General features: G+C 49.8%; 8 protein-coding genes across 8 annotated transcripts; 3 read left to right on the top strand and 5 right to left on the bottom strand.

Annotated features, from left to right (window-relative positions):
- Nucleotides 1–247: 247 nt before the first annotated feature.
- PFICI_04116 (uncharacterized protein) lies at nucleotides 248–4,342 on the top strand (the record flags this gene model as incomplete). Its single annotated transcript, XM_007832697.1, has 4 exons — nucleotides 248–965; nucleotides 1,013–2,268; nucleotides 2,318–2,480; nucleotides 2,523–4,342. The coding sequence occupies 4 exons, from the start codon at nucleotides 248–250 to the stop codon at nucleotides 4,340–4,342; spliced, it is 3,957 nt and encodes a 1,318-aa protein (XP_007830888.1).
- A 304-nt stretch (nucleotides 4,343–4,646) lies between these two features.
- PFICI_04115 (uncharacterized protein) lies at nucleotides 4,647–5,915 on the bottom strand (the record flags this gene model as incomplete). Its single annotated transcript, XM_007832696.1, has 2 exons — nucleotides 4,647–5,801; nucleotides 5,877–5,915. 2 exons carry the CDS (start codon nucleotides 5,913–5,915, stop codon nucleotides 4,647–4,649), a joined length of 1,194 nt encoding a protein of 397 aa, XP_007830887.1.
- A 1,667-nt stretch (nucleotides 5,916–7,582) lies between these two features.
- On the top strand, nucleotides 7,583–9,520 carry PFICI_04114 (uncharacterized protein; the record flags this gene model as incomplete). The annotated part of the gene is made up of 1 exon (XM_007832695.1): nucleotides 7,583–9,520. The coding sequence occupies one exon, from the start codon at nucleotides 7,583–7,585 to the stop codon at nucleotides 9,518–9,520; it is 1,938 nt and encodes a 645-aa protein (XP_007830886.1).
- A 242-nt stretch (nucleotides 9,521–9,762) lies between these two features.
- PFICI_04113 (uncharacterized protein) lies at nucleotides 9,763–11,015 on the bottom strand (the record flags this gene model as incomplete). Its single annotated transcript, XM_007832694.1, has 2 exons — nucleotides 9,763–10,330; nucleotides 10,426–11,015. The coding sequence occupies 2 exons, from the start codon at nucleotides 11,013–11,015 to the stop codon at nucleotides 9,763–9,765; spliced, it is 1,158 nt and encodes a 385-aa protein (XP_007830885.1).
- Nucleotides 11,016–11,286: 271 nt separating this feature from the next.
- On the bottom strand, nucleotides 11,287–11,988 carry PFICI_04112 (uncharacterized protein; the record flags this gene model as incomplete). Its single annotated transcript, XM_007832693.1, has 1 exon — nucleotides 11,287–11,988. The coding sequence occupies one exon, from the start codon at nucleotides 11,986–11,988 to the stop codon at nucleotides 11,287–11,289; it is 702 nt and encodes a 233-aa protein (XP_007830884.1).
- Nucleotides 11,989–12,338: 350 nt separating this feature from the next.
- On the bottom strand, nucleotides 12,339–14,393 carry PFICI_04111 (uncharacterized protein; the record flags this gene model as incomplete). The annotated part of the gene is made up of 9 exons (XM_007832692.1): nucleotides 12,339–12,568; nucleotides 12,626–12,760; nucleotides 12,842–12,923; nucleotides 13,010–13,084; nucleotides 13,141–13,286; nucleotides 13,353–14,013; nucleotides 14,083–14,181; nucleotides 14,239–14,267; nucleotides 14,321–14,393. The coding sequence occupies 9 exons, from the start codon at nucleotides 14,391–14,393 to the stop codon at nucleotides 12,339–12,341; spliced, it is 1,530 nt and encodes a 509-aa protein (XP_007830883.1).
- Nucleotides 14,394–15,911: 1,518 nt separating this feature from the next.
- On the top strand, nucleotides 15,912–17,393 carry PFICI_04110 (uncharacterized protein; the record flags this gene model as incomplete). The annotated part of the gene is made up of 3 exons (XM_007832691.1): nucleotides 15,912–15,994; nucleotides 16,047–17,055; nucleotides 17,109–17,393. 3 exons carry the CDS (start codon nucleotides 15,912–15,914, stop codon nucleotides 17,391–17,393), a joined length of 1,377 nt encoding a protein of 458 aa, XP_007830882.1.
- An 84-nt stretch (nucleotides 17,394–17,477) lies between these two features.
- PFICI_04109 (pectin lyase E) lies at nucleotides 17,478–18,770 on the bottom strand (the record flags this gene model as incomplete). The annotated part of the gene is made up of 3 exons (XM_007832690.1): nucleotides 17,478–17,878; nucleotides 17,947–18,115; nucleotides 18,174–18,770. The coding sequence occupies 3 exons, from the start codon at nucleotides 18,768–18,770 to the stop codon at nucleotides 17,478–17,480; spliced, it is 1,167 nt and encodes a 388-aa protein (XP_007830881.1).
- Nucleotides 18,771–20,494: the final 1,724 nt, after the last annotated feature.

Raw genomic sequence — 20,494 nt, 5'->3', positions numbered from 1 at the left:
TGACGGAAATGGCTGTGCCTGGCCTGATGGTGGGTAGAATCAGCTTGAGACATCCACTTTCTACCCGTATGTGTATCTCCACGGCGTGCATTGTAACACGAAAATCGGTCCCCAGTGCTGCCTTTCATGCGATGCCTTAAGGCACGACCATCCCCAGAAACAAAGCTGCCCGCCATTGCCGCGTGCAACTGGAGATGGTATTCCAAGGAATCAGGGACCAATCGTCTCTGCCAACGTCAAACTCAGCATGGTGGATGTTCGTGATAATTCCAGTGACACCACACACGGGTCGGGGCGCTCGAGAGCCTTGACCGAACCAAGTCGCCCAAATACCCAGCAGATGCCCACGCCGCCAAACCCACAGGATAATTCGGTCACTGCTGAAAAACCCTCAGCGGATGTCCGAAATGACAGCTTGGACCGTCCCAGCTCTTCGCCATACGAGTCTGGATCGGGATTCCATCTTATTGACGGAGATGTCAATGGCCCGGGCTATAATGAGACTACTGTCGACATCATCGCGGTACCCTGTCCTGGAGCGTCACCAGTTGATACCTGGGCAAGAGATCCATTGAGCGATGACTACTTCAACGTCTCCAATGCAGAACAGTATCCAACGGCAAGACAGCTGCCGGGAAGTAGCATTCTCTCGCCAGCAATCAGTCGACACCTTCCTAGGGCCAAGGATCTATGGATCCTTCAGGGTGTGCGTACAGAAATTAGCACTGCGCGCGTATTATTGTACAGGCATGGCGAACTCAATGAGGGAACCACGATTGACCAGCTCGCTGACGACCTTCTGCAACACCTTTGCCATTTGCGTCAAGAACATAGCAAGGCGCGGCCGTTTTTCTTCGTATGCCATAGTATTGGTGGTTTGGTAGTGAAGCAAGCGCTTGTCAAGGCAAGTTTGAATGAGAAGCTGCGCTGGATCGTCTTTGACTGCCACGGGACAACTTTCTTTGGTATGCCACGCAAATCACTCCCCTTTGCCAATACTGACTATGTGCAGCAACCCCTCATCGTGGTTCAAGTTACTTGTCCATGCCCAATCTTCGTGATAGCATAGAACATTTGTTATATCTCTCCCGGCCGCTTCCACGGTCCATCAGTGACGGGTTGCGATTGAACCACCGGCCATTGCTCAGGCTCCATGAGCGGTTCATGGACATTGCAAGCGAGATGAACATATGGACTTTCTATGAAACTATCGATTCTCAATTGTCTGGCCTGGGCATGTCAGAGTTCGACGAGGTACATTTTAGTGCGCCACTTGCTTCGATCAAATCTAGTCTTGTCGGCAGCCGTCATGAACAGGCACTTTCGCTCGAGAGTGAGCACGCCAAATGCGCATCATTCGGTCCAAAGAATACTCGGATCATGGAATCTTATCTGGAGGATCTGCACCAGGCTGTCAACAAGGCACAGAAGCTGAGCGCTGACTATATCCACACTCCTTTGCATCTTCCGGAGCACGTCAAACTGGAGCTCATTGGCTTCTACGACGATCCCAACCCGGACACTGTATCTGATGTGCGGCTCTATGTCTCCAAGCACAAGTTGAACGAATTCTTGGAAAAGGGACCCGAGAGGTGTTTGAGTGAACGGCTCAACACAAAAGCCACCAAGCCACGTCGCGCGAGTATAAGACCAGCTTCTCGCACGAGGCCTACCAGTGCGGGTGGATTGAGCCACCTTGGTGCGGGAGCGTTGGGAATTTGGAGCAACGTGCAAGATTTCGGGTCAAGGATACTGCATAGTGCAAGATCACAGTCGGATACCACTGTCGATAGTCCGGAGCAGGCGGAAGGGCCTCAGATCGTCGTGACAAGCCATACACAGCGTCCAACCCTTGGCGACACTCGATCTGCAGCATCTGCGCCCGCCATTGTTCCGTCTCGGCGCAGCCGTGGACTCACTGTGCCAGCCCTTGCCACTCCAGATTTCCGGACGCCCAGCAGCCGTGAAAGCAGCCCAGGTCGTGGCACTGATAGTGACAAAACATCGCGAACATTGTCAGAGCCTCTAGGATCCGATGTCTCGCCTCGTACCGCTGGCGAGACTGCGCCGCTCGCACAACAACTGACAGGCGATGCTCCGCTCAACCTTGACGAGAAGGAGTATGCCTCTACCTCGGGAGACCGCAAACACAGATCCAGTCGTGCATCAGCACTCGAGGACCTCACTGCTGGCTTTTCGCGACCGGATCCGTCAAAAAGAAAGTTCATGTGGATTCATCTACCCTATACTAATCCGCAATGGGTCAAGGTTAGTAGCACCAATTTTGTTGAGAACGCATGATACTTACAGATGATAGACGATATTCGATAAGCTGTCCGAGACTCAACATCGTAATTACTCAAACCTTTTGCGAAACCAGTACTGGACAGGGAGACATGTCCAAGGCCGCCACGGCCAGATTCATGCATCATACGTCCGGCCTGGTTGTGCATTTGTTCCGGCAGAAGCAAGTAAGTCGTGTTTGAATCATGATGGCACCAATGTTTGGCTAACATGCACAGGTTCACCACGTCCTACTTCTCCTGATCTGAGTGGGCGAAACAGCCCTGCGCTCAACAGCCCAGACCACTTTTACCTGTATCTTCCTTACCTACATTTTGATACGTACCGGAATCTCATTCGTCGCCGCAATATTGTTCGCAGGCGGCTTGAACACGGGAGAGCGAGACCGGTTCCCAAAGATGTGGCTGATATGTCTCTGGACATTCGTGTTATCTGGGAATACCTTGGCCATGATCCACCATTAAACACGCGGCGGACTCTGGATCAGTACGGATATCCATCTCTTCGGGACACTTACGCGCGTGATGACGACCAGATGATGTATAAGCTCACCAAAGAACGAATCTCAGGGCCGACCGGCAGGAAGAATACAGACATGTTTGGGACTCGAGCGATGAAGGAGCAAACGCCCATCTCACCAGCCAGCCGGTTTGCGTCGATCGTCAATACGGTCAAGGCCGAACTTGTCATGCACGACAAGAACGAAAGCCCCGGGGATGCCGAGGATGATATCCTCGATGGTAATATCCTTATGGTTGACCAGTTATGGCTATGGTCTGTAGATATGACCACAATCACGACGTTTTTTCCCAAAAGGGAATCGCATCCGACCGAGGGACCCATGTTCCAGCAAGCAGATCTCAGGAACAGTATTTATAATGAGCTCAACGGCGACTTGTCCGGACGTTGTGACAATGCGCTGGACCTTGCAGCCTTTATCACATTGCACGCCGTGACTGTGTTACTCGATCGTACCTCGCACCCCGATCTGGAAATCTTTCGCATTTTCGAAGAGGCCATTGGTATTCTGACAGAGCGCATGACGTCGTCGCTCAAGAGATTCCGAATGCAGACATTTCGAGAACGAATCCATGAGTCGGAATCCGATTCGGAAGACTATGATGATAATCGTTCTGAATCGATCAAGCAAAGACACAAGCGAGAGCTAGAACAGGCGGAACGCGAGAACCGTGAAAATACTTCGGCTCTACTGGAGTTGCGCGATATGGATGACGAGCTCAAGACGCTGTCAAACTTGTTCCGCGAGCAGACAACTGTGATTGAAAAGATGAGAAGTCTCTACGAGGACCGCGACGAGCTGCGGGAGCACACACACAACGGCCGGCGCTACCTCGACGAAGCCCTGTCGCGGCTCGCCGACTACGAGCAGCAGGTCGAGGACATGACGGTCCGCATCGCTGCCACCCGAAGCGACTACGAAAAGCTTCTCGAGATGGCGCAGCGCAAGGCTCAAGTAGACGAGGTCCGCTGGAGCCGGCTGCAAACAGAACTGGCCAGCACGCAGAACCTCAGTGTCATCATCTTTACCACGTTCACCGTCATCTTCTTGCCGCTCAGCTTCTTCACCAGTCTCTTTGGTATGAACACGGCCGACTGGGCTGGCGAGGACGGTACGGCCTACATGACCCTTTCCACCATTGGCGCAATATCTCTACCGGGCTCATTTGCCCTAATAGCGGTAGCCTTGATTGCGGCATTCAGTAGTCGTGTGCAGGGTTTCTTCAAATCCACCTTTGAAGGAATGAAAGGTGGCTGGGAGGGTATCAAGGAGAGCATGGCCAAGATGCAGTCAGACAGTCGAAAAGAAGCCAAATTGACACGACGTCGACTCAGACAGGAAAGAGAAAAGCTGAGCAGAGCCAAGAAGGAAAGGTCCTATGATTTCTGGGAGGCCGTCAGGATGCAGAGGCAGTCCACTTATCGGATCCCGGATCTCAACCGGAGAGAGCCGGCAAGATATGCGCTGGCAAAAAGGAAGACTTTAAGAAAGAGTATATGGAAGGACCTCACGACATGAGGCTAAGAAACTGGAAGATGAGTCGCACGTTATTTTGAAATACAACATGTCTCAGATGCGATACCAAATATTGTCTTTCACATTGACCTACCCCATGGTACTCGACTACGCATCATTTGGTGGACGATACAAGTGCTTATACATTTATTTGATTTGAGTTTTATATACCTAACCATCTATGTCATGAACGTCGTAAGTCCTGGAATATGCCTCTGATCCGCAAGATTGATGAATTGCTCATTCAAATGAATCTCCAAACCTCAAGAACCACGCTTGGACCCACGAGTAGATGATGAGCAAGGTCTTACGAGTATACAGAAGCACGGCCATTGCTCTGCCGATCGTACTCGAAGTCATCCCGCGTGCGGACGGCAGGGGCATACTCAATAGTGCGTCTCTCTTTAAGGACAGGTGAGGCGGGAGCAGGTGGCGCCGCCGGTAGAGCCTTGGGCATGGGCAAGGTGCGCGAGTGCTGGGCAAAGTCAACCTCGCGCTCTAGCTCCTCGACGGTATGGAACCGGCCGACATGGTTTACGAGCGACTTGACGGTAGGACAAATGGCGTCGCGGTCGCGATGGCGCGAGCAGAGGACGCAGGCAAACTCGCCGTCGGGCGTGTGGCACTTGACAATGAAACGCTGGCCGAGATGGAACTCGCGCTCCTCAATCACCTCGCGCCGCTCCCGGTACCTGTCGCCGCCCTCCGTCGTCACCACGTTGCGCTTGTCAATCTCCCAGAAATCGTCCGACTCGACGTCCAGCCGCACTCCACACTCTGGGCACCGGCAGCTTCCTCCGGGTGCGAAATTGGTGGCGAGCGGCTTGTTCCGCACGTATTGTAGGTCCAGCGCATACCGGCAGTACAGCGGATCCGTCTCGATGATGGTCGAGGATCTTTTTGGTGGTGGGTATAGCTGCGGTTGTGGCGGCCCCTCGATCGCCAGTAATTGTCTTTGCTTTTGTTGCCTCAAAGCATCCAGTGAGCCATTCTTGGCGGCCTCCGAAGCCGCCATCAGTTTCGACATGTCATATTGATCCAGCTGCCGTCCGCTGTAGAGCGCATCCTGTAAGACGTTGATGACCGTTTGTTGCAGGGCAATCACCTGGGCCTGCAATCTGTTCTCCGTCACCGTATCACCAATGGCGAATCTCCTCCCCAGCCGCGCATATCCTTCGTCAAACTCCCTGTTGATAGCAGCACCCGACCGCTCGAGTGCCCAGCCAAGGTCGTCCCGATCCCGGTCGCCGCCGCGATTACTTAACCGTTCGATCCGTTCCTCCTTTTCTTTGTTGCGCTTTTCGGCATCATCAATCTGGGACTGAAGCTTGGCGATCTTGTCGTCCTGCTTTGTGTCGCGTTGCTTCTGCTGCCTTCGGTCTTTTACTCTATCCCAGAGGCCGATGGAGGATGTGAAAGTGCCAACAAGTGTAGAACAGAGGGTCGCAATGATGAAGGTTTTCTGTCATGGGAGAGCACAGTGTCAGCCTAGACCGTGGGAGGAGCGTTTGGCTGTGCATGTGTTGGATATGCTCACCTTGAGGTTTTTCTCCTCAATCATATTGGCGTAGTTCATCTTGGCGATGTGGTTTCTAGCCTTGCCGCTAGAAGAGGCTTAGAGTCTGCGTAGAGCACAACAGGTATGGTCACGATCGGATGGCACTATGCCGCACGAGCAGGACAGGCAGTAAAAGAAGAGACGAGAGGAGGACGAAAGAGGTTTAGGATAGAGTCGAAGGAAGTTTCGCAAAGGAAAAATGGAAAGGCTAAATGGTGAAACGAGAATAAGATTTGTAACACCGAGGATGATAATAAGCCTCGAGGTATCTAAGGATGCAGAGAGAAGAAAGTGGCAGAGAACGCCAGAAAGGATTCTGATCTTGGTATTCAGGAACAGGAACCAGACATGTACAGAGTATCGAGCGAGGCTTTGCTCTCTGGTTTTGAAATGGGAAGGACGAAGGATCACGAGCCGCAAACAAACCTCATGGTTCCTGCTGATAACAATCAAGGGCAACAGCCAACAGACAGATGGACAGAGCGGGGAGATTGGAGAGATTAACGAGAATCCGTTTAGACTGCACAATGATAGTCTCGGTCAAATTGACCGCAAGTCTTTTCGCGCGAAGTCGTTGTGGTTCTGGACCAGTCTTGGGGATTCACACGAATCTGTGTCCAATTGCGACTAGTTCCGACCCATCTTTTAAACACATTATCGTGGAATGAGGTTTAATTGCCGCTGTTCGCGACATCATTCGTGAGACGGTGTGTAGACCAGACGAGCGACGAGAATGGGAAGGAATCGGGGGATGGCGTGTTGGAGAAGGTGTGACGTCACAAGCGTTCAGTAGTGGTTATTTCAACTCACCAAAAATGCGGCCCAGCCAATGTGTGCGCGCGAACCGGATGAATGGGATGCATGATGAAATTGCATGGGACTCGACTCGAACTCGACTCGAACACCCAAGTGTAGGACGACCAAACTGGAGGATCGTCATCTTGGCCAGGGTGTCCCTGTCACCACATTAGTCTGGACTTTTTATGCTACAAACTTTCGAATCTGACAGTCTAAATCCGGCCTCTTTACAGTTGGCATTGCATTCCCATCCATGCCGTCTCGGAGACTAAAAATGTGCCTATTCTCAGCTTCCGGCCGGGGATAATAAATGCAAGGCGGGATGAGGGATTGCCTCGGCATCATCCGTTGTCTGGAGTTGCCGGCAAAGTTATTTTGTAGCATTAACTACGAACCACGTCGATGGCGGCTTGCTCTAGAGAGGTGCTAATTAATGGTCTTGTTGAGTGAAGTGATTGCGGGAAAAGATGGTTCTTCATCACGGCCCCAGTAAACGCTTAGTTTTGTTTATGCTATTGTCTATTTCCTATTTCCCGCCCATGATTCGGAGAACGAGGACACGCGGGTAGATGATGTCTACATAGGAGTTCAACATGACATTCAAGCATCAGGTATGGGTTTTGCAAAGCTTCAGCCCACAGAGGCAAGCAGCGTTGCAGGGGCAGTCTTGCTGTTCCGTACCCCTGGACTTCTGAGCACAAGCCCCGCTCTGGCTACCGTTCAGGCAGAAGGGGTTTCCTGCAATCATGGCACAGAGTTTCTTACAGCTTTCAGGACTCCCATATGGGCAGCCGCTGGAAATCTATTTGCTCATCAATCCCGACACGAGATTCGGGTAAGCAGGAGAGATCCTACCTCTAAAAATTGCCGTTTCGTACAACGGTGCAATGGAGAATCACCAATCATTTAATTACCCTGGCAACCCGCTTAAATTAGAAGACTCCTTCCGTGTTCTTGCGTTGGAGCCAGGTCAGGGACGAGATCCGGTCAAGGTCCGCCTTCTGGATTGCCTCCTCAGCGATCATCCTAACTACGAGGCGGTATCTTATGCCTGGGGTGACCTCTCTCTTACGGCCGACATACTCGTCAGCCATGATGGTGATGAAGCACATTACCAACCAGTGCCTGCGACGACCAATTGTCAAGCTGCTCTCAAAGGTTTGCGCTACTCCGATCGAGAACGCCTGCTATGGATTGATGCTATTTGCATCAACCAGGGCTCCGTCAAGGAACGGAACCACCAGGTCCAGATGATGAGCAAAATATATGCAAGGGCTTCCCGCGTAGTGGTTTATCTGGGCGAACATACAGATGGTAGTGATCTGGTCATGGACTGGATTGTACAATCGGCTGAAGCTCCAGATTATGGTGAGCCCGGCGCTCATGAGCCACCGGCACCGCCCAAAGAAGCCCTTGCGGCTCTTTTGGGGCGTCCTTGGTTCCATCGCGTATGGGTACTCCAGGAGATAAGCTTCGCCAGCGACTGCATAGTCCTCTGTGGCGACCGAGCCGTAGCGTGGAGCACATTTCAACAAATCCGACGGACCATCGTCGATGCTGGAACGTTTGTCAAGATACCATACTCGTTGGGATTCTCTGACAGGAAAGAATCATTTCGTTACGCTACATACGGATTCATTCCTCAAGCCCGACAGTTATTGAATATGCTTCGTTCTTCAAGGCATTGCAAGGCAACAGACCCGCGGGATAAGATTTACGCAATCCTGCCTTTGCTTAAAAGACAACATCAGAGAGTCCTTTCTGCATTGAATAGACGGCTCCAAGACCCCAGCGACGAGAGTATAAAGCACGTAAACGCGGATGTGATAAGACAAGTACTAATAGTTCGGCCGGATTATAATGCCACAGCTGCTGAAGTTTTCACCCAAATCGCCAAAGACCTGATGCAAGAACTAGGAGCTGGCATTGTTCTCCGCGAGGTGATCACCCCCTGTCACGTTCCCGGGCTGCCATCGTGGGTGCCAGACTGGAGCGTAGATTGGCCCCATGGGAAGGACAGATACCGAAGCATCATTGATAGGCAGGATGACTACCCATTGTATGAATTGCGGAAGACATCGCAAGACTCCTGGTGGATAACAGACTACAGCCTGCCGGAAGGACGCCCCTCATGTCAACTCCATCTTGAGGCCTTTTTCATAGGCACTATTCTTCATCTTGGGCCCGTCTGCGATCTCGACAAAAATTTCTTCCCATTGTTTCAATGGTGGGATTTGGCCAAGGATCGCGAGCATCCCGAGGAGGCTCTCAGGCTCGCTCGGCAGAGTCCAGTTTCCGAGCGAGCAAAAAACTTCTGGGGCGCTTTGTGTCTGGAAGAAACCTGGGTGAGGAGAGTAGTGCCGCTGATTATCGAAATGGCTGGCCGGTATGCCCAGTCTTCACCCGACAATCCAGATCGAGAAGTTTCTTTGCTCTCTTTTCGTGAAGCAATGTTTGAATGGCCCTATGATAGCAACACTATCCGCGCTAAAGAACTTCTGAATGCCTGTGATGGAAGAAGATTTTTTCTTACCGACAGTGGATGCATGGGATTGATTGCCGGAAATTTAGATGCTAAGATTGGAGATATGTTGTTCTCTGGCCAAAAGTGGAACAGGCCGTTCATCTTGAGAATGATCGGGATACTTGATGAAACTGATCATGGCGAGAGGATGGTGAATATACCGGGAGTGTCGCCTGGTCAAGATCGGGAAGCTGTTCGGGTTTTCTCGGTACAAGGAAAAGCTAGTATAGGGACCCAGTGGGTAGAAGATCATGCCAAAACGGTATTCGCTGAGAAGACCGAACATATTATTCTGAGATGAGTATAAAAGCTTGGATTTATCCATACCTTCTCAAGAATCTAGCAGTCCCAACATTTGTTCAACCTTTAGAAGCAGCCACGTGAATGCACTGACAGCTTTGTGGTCGTGAGATAGGGGTTGGGAAAGGATATATGCCCTTTAGATACGATAACTTATAGGGCTTTAACAAAATCGAGAAGCCGCAGACACATCATCAGCGTTGGCCACTGAACTCAACAAGTGCTCGTGTATTAGATATCTACCTACTCTATTTCAAATACTTGCATCTCGAGCTTTCCCATCTTGAACTCTTCTACAGCTAGTCCGTGCATATAACCATGTAGATAGCATGTGCCGACTAGCTGCCACTTATCACCACTGGGCCGAAGCACAAGAGGCACAATGATACCATAGACAACAACGACAATATCATTGGCCCTCATCGACGAGGGCCCATTGCCCCAAATTCCCCTGCACGTACGGAAGACTCTTCTGTAACATGTATATTGTTGCACGCGGGCCACCCACTCCTCCCCCTGGCGCATTTGTTCCTCGGTTAGGCTTGTAAGACCTGGAAAGGTGTTGTAAAAGTCTGGAGGTAATGTCTTGCCCCTCATTGTCTTCACCACGTTCACCACGTAGCTCCAATACAACCTTAATTGATTTCGTGATGTATCATCATCCTCGATCGTTGCTTGCAGTATTGATGACAGGATGCCTTGCGCCCTTTCCATAGTGGTCTGGCTCTCCAAGTCTGGCTGTCTAGAGACTTGCATATCGTTGAGAAGTGAAAGCAGAACTGGCGTAAAGTTCTTATGCTTGGGATCCCACCTAACGATTCGCGTCAGCCCAGTAGTGTGTAAATCATAACAGGTATGGTTGGGGTAACCGATGACTTTTTATGTATCATTTACGATAATTCTTACCAGGCAGGATTCAATGGCATGCTTCCAGATATTGCAACATCGACTTGAATGCCCCTCACCTTCAAAGTCTTAATACTCGAGTCACGAGGACATTGTATCGCGGAGACAACTTGGCTCGTGTGATAATGCAGGGGAACGTGCTCGTGATTGCCATGCCGGCTTGGCTCTACGCCCCTAACATGAAATTTTTGATACTCTGCATCGTCCTCCTCAAAGGCAGTAACCAATTCTCCATGGGCAGTCCAGCGCTCTTCCCAAGCAAAGGCGTTGCTGTAGTGAACTCCCTTCAACTGGGGAACCCACGTCGCAAATTCACCCTCGATGAGTGAACGTCCTGGTGTGCTGAAGGGTTCGTCCAAGTTGGTATCTCCATGATGGATGTGATACAAAATGTTCAGTCCTTTTGATTGTAGTATGCATCCCGCGGTGGCTTGACAATAAACCTGGGCCGTAGTTAATTTGTAATCCACCCTGATCCTCCAAAAGCGGTGAAAATTGAGTGATTCGAAAGCCACAAGTGCGTAAACCTTGTCGCGGGGATCTGTTGCTTGGAACAGTGCTGCTGTTCGAAACAGACTCGAGGGGTCCATTGCATCACTCTTGAGTATATTAAGATGCATCACACAGGGAAACCCCATACGTAGGGGAACTTCCTGGTGCTCCCAAAGCATTAAGCTTGGTGCTTTTCGGGCCATCCATGTTGACGCGAGTACTACTGCCCCCCAGGGAATAGTATGTTGACCACATATGACCTACGAAGGTTTTAGTGCAACATCACTTTTGCTGCCGACATAGGCTCTTGGGCGCACATACCAGTGGATCGTTGCCGAGGCAGACCTCTTGTATCACCTGACGATTGGATCAGCCAGAATGTGTGTGATTCAGCAAGATGGTACCTGCCCATATTCTATTCCACCATCCGTGGCCAAAGAATGTGCGAAAAGCTGCCAGTATGCGCTCATCTGATGTGTACAGCGTATTCATCCGAGCATGATCTACCCTGTCAAGGAAAGTCTGCGTTTCTTCATCCACCACCCTGTTGATGTGATCAAACCGCTCGCCTGACGCCTCCATGCAGATTGTGGCAATTTGCTTTAGCGACTTGATGGCCAGTGCAGTGTCGTCGGATTGATCCCCAAGGTAAACCACGGTTCTCTGGGCGGCTTTGTAAATTTCTGCCATGAACGTCACTTGGATAGCTTTCTCGGTCAAGTCGTCCTGATTGATGCATACCGCATCGGCCCAAAAGAGAGCATATGTATCCTTTGGCCGGAGGTTGATTAGGGCTTTGTAGAGACTCGTTGTGATGCCGAGAGGAACATTATCACAAAACAGGGTATGTGTTCTATCGGGATCGCCCCATTGGTACGACAGTGCCTCGAATGATACTCCGTTAGCCAAAGGCCGAGTAGTGATTGTGCACCTCAGCGGTGTATCCGGGTCAGTAGCTGGATGTAGGCGAATGAGGCGAATTGAACGCTCTTCTTCTAGAGGTGTGTAGATATATGTGCCGGCTCCTCTCGCTTCACTCGTAGGATTCTGGCAGCTACCGGCGAACTCCATGGTAGCGCAACCATAACCGCAGCAAGTTAATGTCTGACAAAGTAAGATGTCGCTTACAATTGATGCTCGAAAATCAACAACAAACGACCCAATGCCAAGGCATTGCGTAAATACCTAACTTGCACAATGCGGGGGTTGGCGCTTCAGGACAGCTGCGCCTCCTCGCCAGCCACTCCAGGCACCAAGCTGAGAAACAGGCAAATCAGGAACAAAAACATTAATCTATATCAATTGAGTCATAATTCTACACATATATCCCCATCATTGCGTGTCCCATTCTAAAAGTATATCGGTCTAAGTAAATCTAGGATAAAGTTCTAGGAGGTATTGCCTGGCAAAGCGATTCCTGATTATCCCAGTGTCTGACGCATTTGGGCATCTTCGGCCCTGGCAATGCGCGATTGTTCCGCCTCAATCAAGGCCATAGGTCTTGCACACTGCGTCATTTCCTTTTTGCCGCACACAAACACGCTGGGGTTTCTAATAAACAAATCATTCATATCTTCAAGGCTTCTTGAACTTGTCTCGGGATAAAAGCAGAATACGACCGGGACGTAGCTGAAAGTCGATACAGCGAATACTGGAATTGATTAGCAAGAAAAACGTTGGATGTTCCAGCAATGAGGGCCATACTCACTCAAGTAAAATGCCCATCCCAAATTATCGAGTCCAATTTTAGTGATTTGTACCACAACGAATGCCATGATCCAGTTGGTGGCAGTTGCGGCAGCGGCGCCTCGAGTTCTCCAGCCGAGAGAATTGACTTCAGCAGCTTTGAGGTCGACATATTAGCTGTTATTTCTCCAGCGACATTGTTGAAAACTAAGCGGTATCTCATAATGTGAGTGCTCACCATAAACCCAGGGTACACCTCCCCAAGTAGGGGCAAAGAAGACATGATAGAGGACGAACATGGCGACGGCGACATTGCCCATCTAGATAGGAAGTACAGTCAGTTCTCATCTGCAGTTAAAGCTGCAACAGTGTTTTGTAACGTACAATTTTCGTTTTCGATTCATACATAGTGCCAGCCCTCAGACAGAGCGATGCGACGAGGTGACAGATGGCGGTTAGAACGGAACCGATCAACATTAGTCTGTACAAGGTTTTAGTATCAGAATGAGGAACAAAGAGCAGCCTTGCTCAGGATACTTGCCTGCGCCGCCCAATATGGTCAATGACTGCAATGCTACCGAATGCAGACAGAAAGTATATGGTGCCGATGATGGCCGTGAGCAGACGACTCATTCTGTTATCAAATCCAATATTCTGCTGCAGTAAAGTCGGAAGATAGAAGCCTAGCACAATCTTTAGCATATTTGTACTCGCGAATATGAACGGTCGTGTGTTATGCTCAAACTTACCTAAAGCATTGATACCCGAGAACTGCTGCATGAATTGAGCACCACAACTGAGGATGAGTCTTCTGAAATTCTGAGTCTTATCGCGGTGGCATAAAACATCCATGATGGGCACCCGGCTCTCACGCTCCAGTCGAATGGCTTCTTTGATGCTCCGATATTCTGCGGTTGCTGTCGCATCGTTGCTTGCTACATTTGCCAGTCTAGCAATCACCTGAAGGGCGTCATCATCCATGCCGACAAGGAGTAACCACCTCGGGCTCTCTGGAGTGAAGAAGAGAATCGGCACCAAAATGAATGCGAATATCAATTGGAAACCCAGTGGAAAGCGCCATTGTAGTGGCCCGGACTGATAGTAAAGACCGTAAGAGATCCAATTGGCAATGCAAAAACTGGTCACGTTGGAGCTGGCGCCAATGACAAGAAGGCGGCCGCGCATATGTGATCGCGCGCACTCGGCTAGATATACAGGCGACATGGTGCTAGTCATGCCCATGCCAAAGCCATTGACAAGTCGACCGATAATCATCTGCGGCAAGGACCAGGAGAGACATTGCAGCAATGCGCCAGTGAAATTGAGCGTGTGGCCAAGCATAATCGTTTTCTTCCGACCGAGCTTATCACCCAGCACAAATGCGAGGATGGCCCCGAAAAACGCTCCAAGCTTTTGGTAGTAGTCAGCAGGCAGTAGCTGTGAATAATATGCAGTGAAGACCCGCGTATAGTCACTTACGAGAAAACAGCTTGTAACTATTCCTGATATGTTGGCATTACTAGTCTGTGGAAATAGCTTTAGGAAGTCGTCCGATACAAGGACACCAGCAAAGACACCCTGGTGTGGAAATTCAGTACTGATTTTCCATAATCGTCAGTAGGTGGAATACGCTACCTGGCAATAGCCGAACCACATCGCAGACACTGTCGCTGGTTATTACAAGCCTCAACACATGCTTGCTAAGCACAATACTAACTGGCGTCGACTAATGTTACCAGCGCAATAAGCCAGCCACCGCTTACGCGGTCGCTTGTGGTAATGACTGTCATTTTTTTTTCTCGTCGATTTGTGAAGTTTTGAAGAATAAAGATCTAATGTTTGCGAGTCTGCCGGGACTGCCCTGGATATTGGATTGGTGCAAAAGCAGACAAATTTCAAGGGATAAGAGACTGTGCAAATTCTGGATGAATGCAACTACCAGTGTTTACCATCGTGCCTTTTAGCCCTACCAAGACATACCGCCATTCGAAAACTCTTCTTTTCCCATACTGGGGGCTCGGTAGGTTGGTCCGCCGAATCACTACCGAAGCCGGACACACAGATAAGGTTGCATGGGCCGGTCTGCACCGATTGCGTGCCGGCCTTGGTGCAGTGGATTCGGATCTGCAGGCTGTAGGATTTCCAGTCCAGAACATCGGAATGGTTAAAGCGTTGGACCAATTATAGTATCCATATTATGCACGGTCATTGACGTGTCGAACATCGTTGGCACGTTCTTTTGCAAGACAGAAGTGTAAGCAGCCCGGATAGGCAAGTTTTACCCCTTACTACCTACCCCTTATCATTCAGCAATGAATGTCGAGATATAATTGAGCAGTTTCCCCATTGAAATTAGTGAAGCGACTCGGGCAGCTTGAGCTTAAAACAATTCTCGTGCAGTCTTGCAAATGACGCGGGGCTGGGTACGCTATCTGCTAGCCAGCCGGTCGGGGTAAATCTTGGCAGCTCTCAACTGTAGCATGTTCACAGTGCAAAACGCGACTGCGCGAGGAGAATTTACCCGCGGGGGTTGAAGTGGTTACAGAGAGCTCAATGAGAAAGGCTGCAGCTGACAGGTTGCCAGAGAGGCACAATAGGCAATGGGCTTTTACTCATCAAAGGCCAAGTCTTCTCAGATGAGCATTATGGAAAAATATGTCCAATATGCGACGGCTTAGTTGGCTCTAGTTCCACCAATTAAGCCACGGGAGCTTGCAGTATACTCGGTTACAAGACGAATATAAGGACGACAGAGGTCGGCGACATGCTTGATGCATTTCAGCGCTTGAAAAATCATACCAAATTCATTGGCATCGGAGACTCTTGTGATACCAACATTTGAACACATTGCTCACTCGGTACCATGGATTTGCGACAAATAATACTACTGTTTGTTACTTTTACGCTGCAATTTGGAGTGCATTCGCTAAGAAACCCAATCATTACAGGGTAGGCTGTGGCTCCGGACTGTGCACGAGAATTGATACAGCTCACTAATTATTCAAATCTCATAGATGGAATCCCGATCCTTCGGTTTTACGTGTTGGCGAGAAGTATTACGTCGCAGTATCTTCTTTTCTCAGCTTTCCAGGAATTCCAATATACTCGTCCGATGACCTGGCAGAATGGACACTGGTATCACATGCAATCGTCGACCCCACAGCGATTCCGATTCGTGGTGTTGCTACCTCTATGGGTGAGTTATATGGCCTGGAACCCGCCATTTGTTATTAATGAGCATCTTAGGAATTTGGGCACCATCTCTTTCATACATCGACGGGATATTTTACATTACATCAATGGCAATGATGGGAAATTCCAGCCCGTTGACATATCCGCGCGTCTTTTGGGTCTCATCGCCCGACTTGGAAAACTGGTCTGCCCCAGTTTGGTATGCTTGCTTGCCTGCTGAAACTTGCTTCTGGAGGATACTAATATCTCAGGGGCGATCCTTTCGGCATCGACCCTCATTTATTCGCCGACCCGAAGTCCGGTAAGAACTATCTGACCCTCATGTCCCTCAACAACGACTACGACAGACTATGGGGAATCGGTCAGTGCGAAGTAGACTTGGTCACTGGCAAATGCATCGGTACATTTGGGAACATCTGGAACGGAACATTGCCCGTGACCACATCGACGCGTCCCGAAGGTCCAAAGCTCTTCTATAAGGAACCGTACTATTACCTTCTCATCGCAGAGGGCGGCACTGGCATTACACACCGCGCTACTATTGCCCGGTCAGATCAGCCGAATGGCCCGTGGACGGCATCGCCCACGAACCCTCTCATTTTCAATGGAATCGATACAAATCTCACGATTGGCGCTACTGGCCATGCAACCATGATGGACACTCCCGATGGCCGATGGTTTGCAACGCTACTCGCCTATAGATATGTCGGCCAAAATCGCTGGGCAATCGGCCGTGAAACCTTTTTTGCACCCGTCACTTGGGAAGATGACTGGCCGACGATGAATGATGGTCAAGTGCTGCTACTAAGCCAGAGCTTCGACTATGGGCCAAATCAGACGCGACCAGCCCCAGCATACCAAGATTTGTTCGAGGGCGAGGAGTTGGACAAGGGCTGGTATCAGGTTCGGTCGCCTTATACGCAAAATTACCGTCTCAAAGGTGCTTCGTCGTCGGATACTGTCAGCTTTGCGGCAAACAGTACTGCTGGGGTAGTGTTGCTGCCAAATTCCTACACTCTGAGCGACCGCGATACGCCATCGGCGATCCTGAGAAAGCAGAAGTCACTAAACATGACTTTTACTGCGACCCTGTTGCCTATTGATGAGGGCCTTGGACCTTTCCAGTCAGTGGGGGTCACGGCGTATGTGAGTGACCAGAATCATCATGATATTGGAGTGCGTGGCTGTGCAAACACGACCGGTTTGTGTGTTTTCGTGGATTCAACGGTATCCTCCAGTGGTCCAGGCACCAGACCCATGGTAAGTTGGTTAGCAGTTATGGCTGATGATCCATGCTAATCATTGACACCAAGACTATTGAAACATCGCTTAATGCTTCAGCGCTTTCAGAAGAACTGGATTTGATAATCAGACCGAACTTCTTGACCTATAGTCTGGGCTTTAACAGAGAAAATGGCACCGTTACTTGGTTGCAAACATTCCCCTCAAGCGACCTGCCCTCGGGATTTGATGGCGTCATGTTTGGTTTGTTCGCGAGCGGCAACGGTTTTCCGTGGCCATATGATGCACCAGAGGTTGGATTCAGGAAGATTCGGGAAGAATACTACAACGATGATCTACCTGACTATATACAGTAAGGCCGCAAGCTTTCGTCAGTATCTCAATACAATCCAGAATACCCTGAAAGTAGTGGGCTAGCAGCCCATCCTTATAACACAGTCCTATAGTGTGTTTCCAGCCGAGCTGGGAACGGTACTTTGAATAGACGATGCCGAAGCAGCAGAGACAATGTTGGTCTTGCCAGAGAACAGATAGAGGAATGAGTTGTCGTTGCGACTGAATGCACCCGAGTTGGAGAAACTGTTGGAGACGCAATTCCTTCCCAGGTAGGAAGCACACTCGGAAACATCGCCAGAGTTGGAACTGACAAGACGTCCGGAAAAGTCCGAGGAGAGAACTGTTGGGCTGTTCAAGAAGTAATTGCCCTCATACAAACCCATACCGTTGGAGTCGCCCTCGATCAGGTGGCCGCTATTGGATGACCAGACATTGTTGACGGCGTGGAACAGCGTGTTGCCGGAGAGAGCGGGACTGCGGCCAGACGTGTAGTACACGTAGTTCTCTGTTCATAGTAAGCTCCTTACATGCGATCAATCTGTCGTGAGAATATGTCAGGTCATAACAACGTACTGTAGAAAGTAATTTGGTCGCTTGAACCGACAAGCTCGAGTCCCCAGTAGGTGTGTCCGTCGCAAGTGGCCGAGTTGGAGGTATATCCGTTAAGGAACGAGTTGGAGATGGTGATGCCGTTGCTAGAACCAGTTCCAAAACTGTAGTGTTGTCGACCCAAGTATGAAGTCTACCGTCGGGAGCACTGAGTCAGTCGTCCGTACTCATTGCGGGATCGAGAGTCTTACCGTCACATGGTCAATCCAGATATTGTTCGTGTCGCTAAAGGACAAAGCATCGCCACCCCACACATACTTGGGGTTCAGGTTGGTGATTGCCACATTTTGGATGATAATGTTTGAGACCCCAACAAAGCGTAGCCCCTTGCCGTATAGCACTGCATTGTTCTTACCAACCAGGGTCTTGTTTGATTTGACGTTGATTCCCTGGTAGGCAGCAGTGTCGATCGTGACACTGTAAGTCGACTTGGACCCGCATCCGCTCAGTGTGTTCAGGAGAGCCTGACCACCAGCCGAGGGGGTGCAGCTGTACGCATCACATGCGGAATAAGTGGAACTGCCCTCTGAGCCTTGGAAGTTAAAGGTGCCTGAGATCACAATATTCTGTGGGTCATCCGAGGTCAGGTAAGCTTTGAGCTGAGCAATCGTGGTCGGGTACACGGTCGTGGCTGTCCCGCCGCCAGTAACACTCGAAGCAAAGCCAATGGGCGTACCACTGACGATGGAGGAGACGGCACGCTTCTCTGAAACATCCACCGGTGCAGCTACGGTGAAGGTCTCGAGCATCGATAGTGCCAGCGCCAGAACACTGTGAAAGGTCTTCATCATGTGGCAGAGCGTGAGAATATTAACAATAGACTGTTAGCATATATTGGTGATGTGCGACCGTACTTCCCGAAGCTGTCTCCATTGTTTGTTCTTATAGTTACTCTTTCGTCGTACAATCTTGTATAATAGTCTATAATATTCGTATCAATTCTTATCAACAAGATTGATCCTGTCTGAGTCTTTGCGGAGGCACTCATTCCGTGGAATCCCCATAAAATCTCCCATCAACGGGAATATTCACGATACCAACCGGTCGTCTCTCGCGCATTCACGTGCGTTGAATAAACGTAGCCCGTGGAGGCACTTCATTCGCGCGGCTGTCAACAGTCACGGACAAACCCGCCCTCTATCCATGGTACCGGATTGGGAGCGCTCGAACTGGTCAGGATAGACTCCAAGTACCGGGTTCCGTGGCACAAAAGAGGCCAAGCCTTGAAGCTAGTGCGTGACATGTAACCAGGCCATCTCTATAGTATCACGGTGTGGTCGGAATTTTATCGTCTAGACTCTAATACGACCGTCGAGGTAGTATTCGGTGCTTGTCAATGCGGGGAATCTGGGGAATGCGACAGACTGCTACCCCGGTTATGAAACTCTTGCCTATTCTGGAGATCATGTCAAGAAGGGGACCGAAATTACCAGGCGCAGAAAACATTGTTCACCATTCAGGGTATCCAAATGCGTGTCTACACCTTGCAGAAAAATGGTCATTTGTGCGCCACCACGTGTATCAGTATGCGCAGGTTGTATCATGAAACTTTCCTTTTAAAAGATGAAATTTTCCTGTTGTAGCCGGATTGACCAAATCCGGCGAGAACCTCCAAGCAATCAACGCAGCGGAATATGCATAGCATCATGTTGGCAGCAATTAAATATAAGGAGCTAAAGCTAAATAAACTTCGCCGTCACCACGCATGGGGGGCATCATCGAGGTAGGTCATGGTCCCTTCGTTCGGCGTGAAGGGCGAGTCAACTATAGATTGTCGTCGTGGTAATTGAAGATGATGGCTTCGTGGTCATTGAATAGACGAGCTGAATTGGTTTCAGCGAAACTTCCGTGGACCTCAGCTGCAGGCTAGGTCAATGAGAAAACAACGGTGCTTGATTGGCTTTGCCATGGGTTAGCTCAGTGAAGGGATCATGAATTAACAGCGTCAGTGTTGGGACGATGGCTTATCCTTTTCCCAAACTGTGGCACAGGAATGCCTCTGAATAACAAATATGGCTGTAGCAAACATGAAATCATAGTTGTATGGTGCTTTTTGGAGAGTGAGGTTCATGTTGCGGACGATACGCCCTTGGCTGCAACTAATGCGCGCCTAACAGGTAAGTATGTACTCTGTATGTGTCAGGAAGCGTTAGTTATTGGTCTGCTTACTAGAATATAGAAAATACCATAACATACTATCAATCGCTAAAATGAATGTTCATGAATACTAGAGTGTTTCAAGCTGTATGCCGCACCGAACGAATAATCATACCTCTTATGTAGGATGTAGGTGGGCAAATGATTCTCGCCCGTGAACCGACAGCCCGGTGGCCACGCTGAATGTGGTACTGTACACTGGCCTGAGACTAAGTCTCTACGCAAATGCCCTATCTTTATTGAGCGTCGTGATTTAAAAAAAAAAAAAAAAAACTATAAACTAGGTACGCAATAAAGATGTATGAAAGTAAAAGAATACTATAACATGTGATTTACCCCCTGTGCAATAAGCGTT

This window comes from Pestalotiopsis fici (genome assembly GCF_000516985.1).
Source record: "Pestalotiopsis fici W106-1 unplaced genomic scaffold PFICI_Scf_2, whole genome shotgun sequence".
Classification (NCBI taxonomy): Eukaryota; Fungi; Ascomycota; class Sordariomycetes; order Amphisphaeriales; family Sporocadaceae; genus Pestalotiopsis; species Pestalotiopsis fici.
Note: the sequence above shows the minus strand (reverse complement) of the source record. Positions and strands in the feature narration are given on the sequence as shown.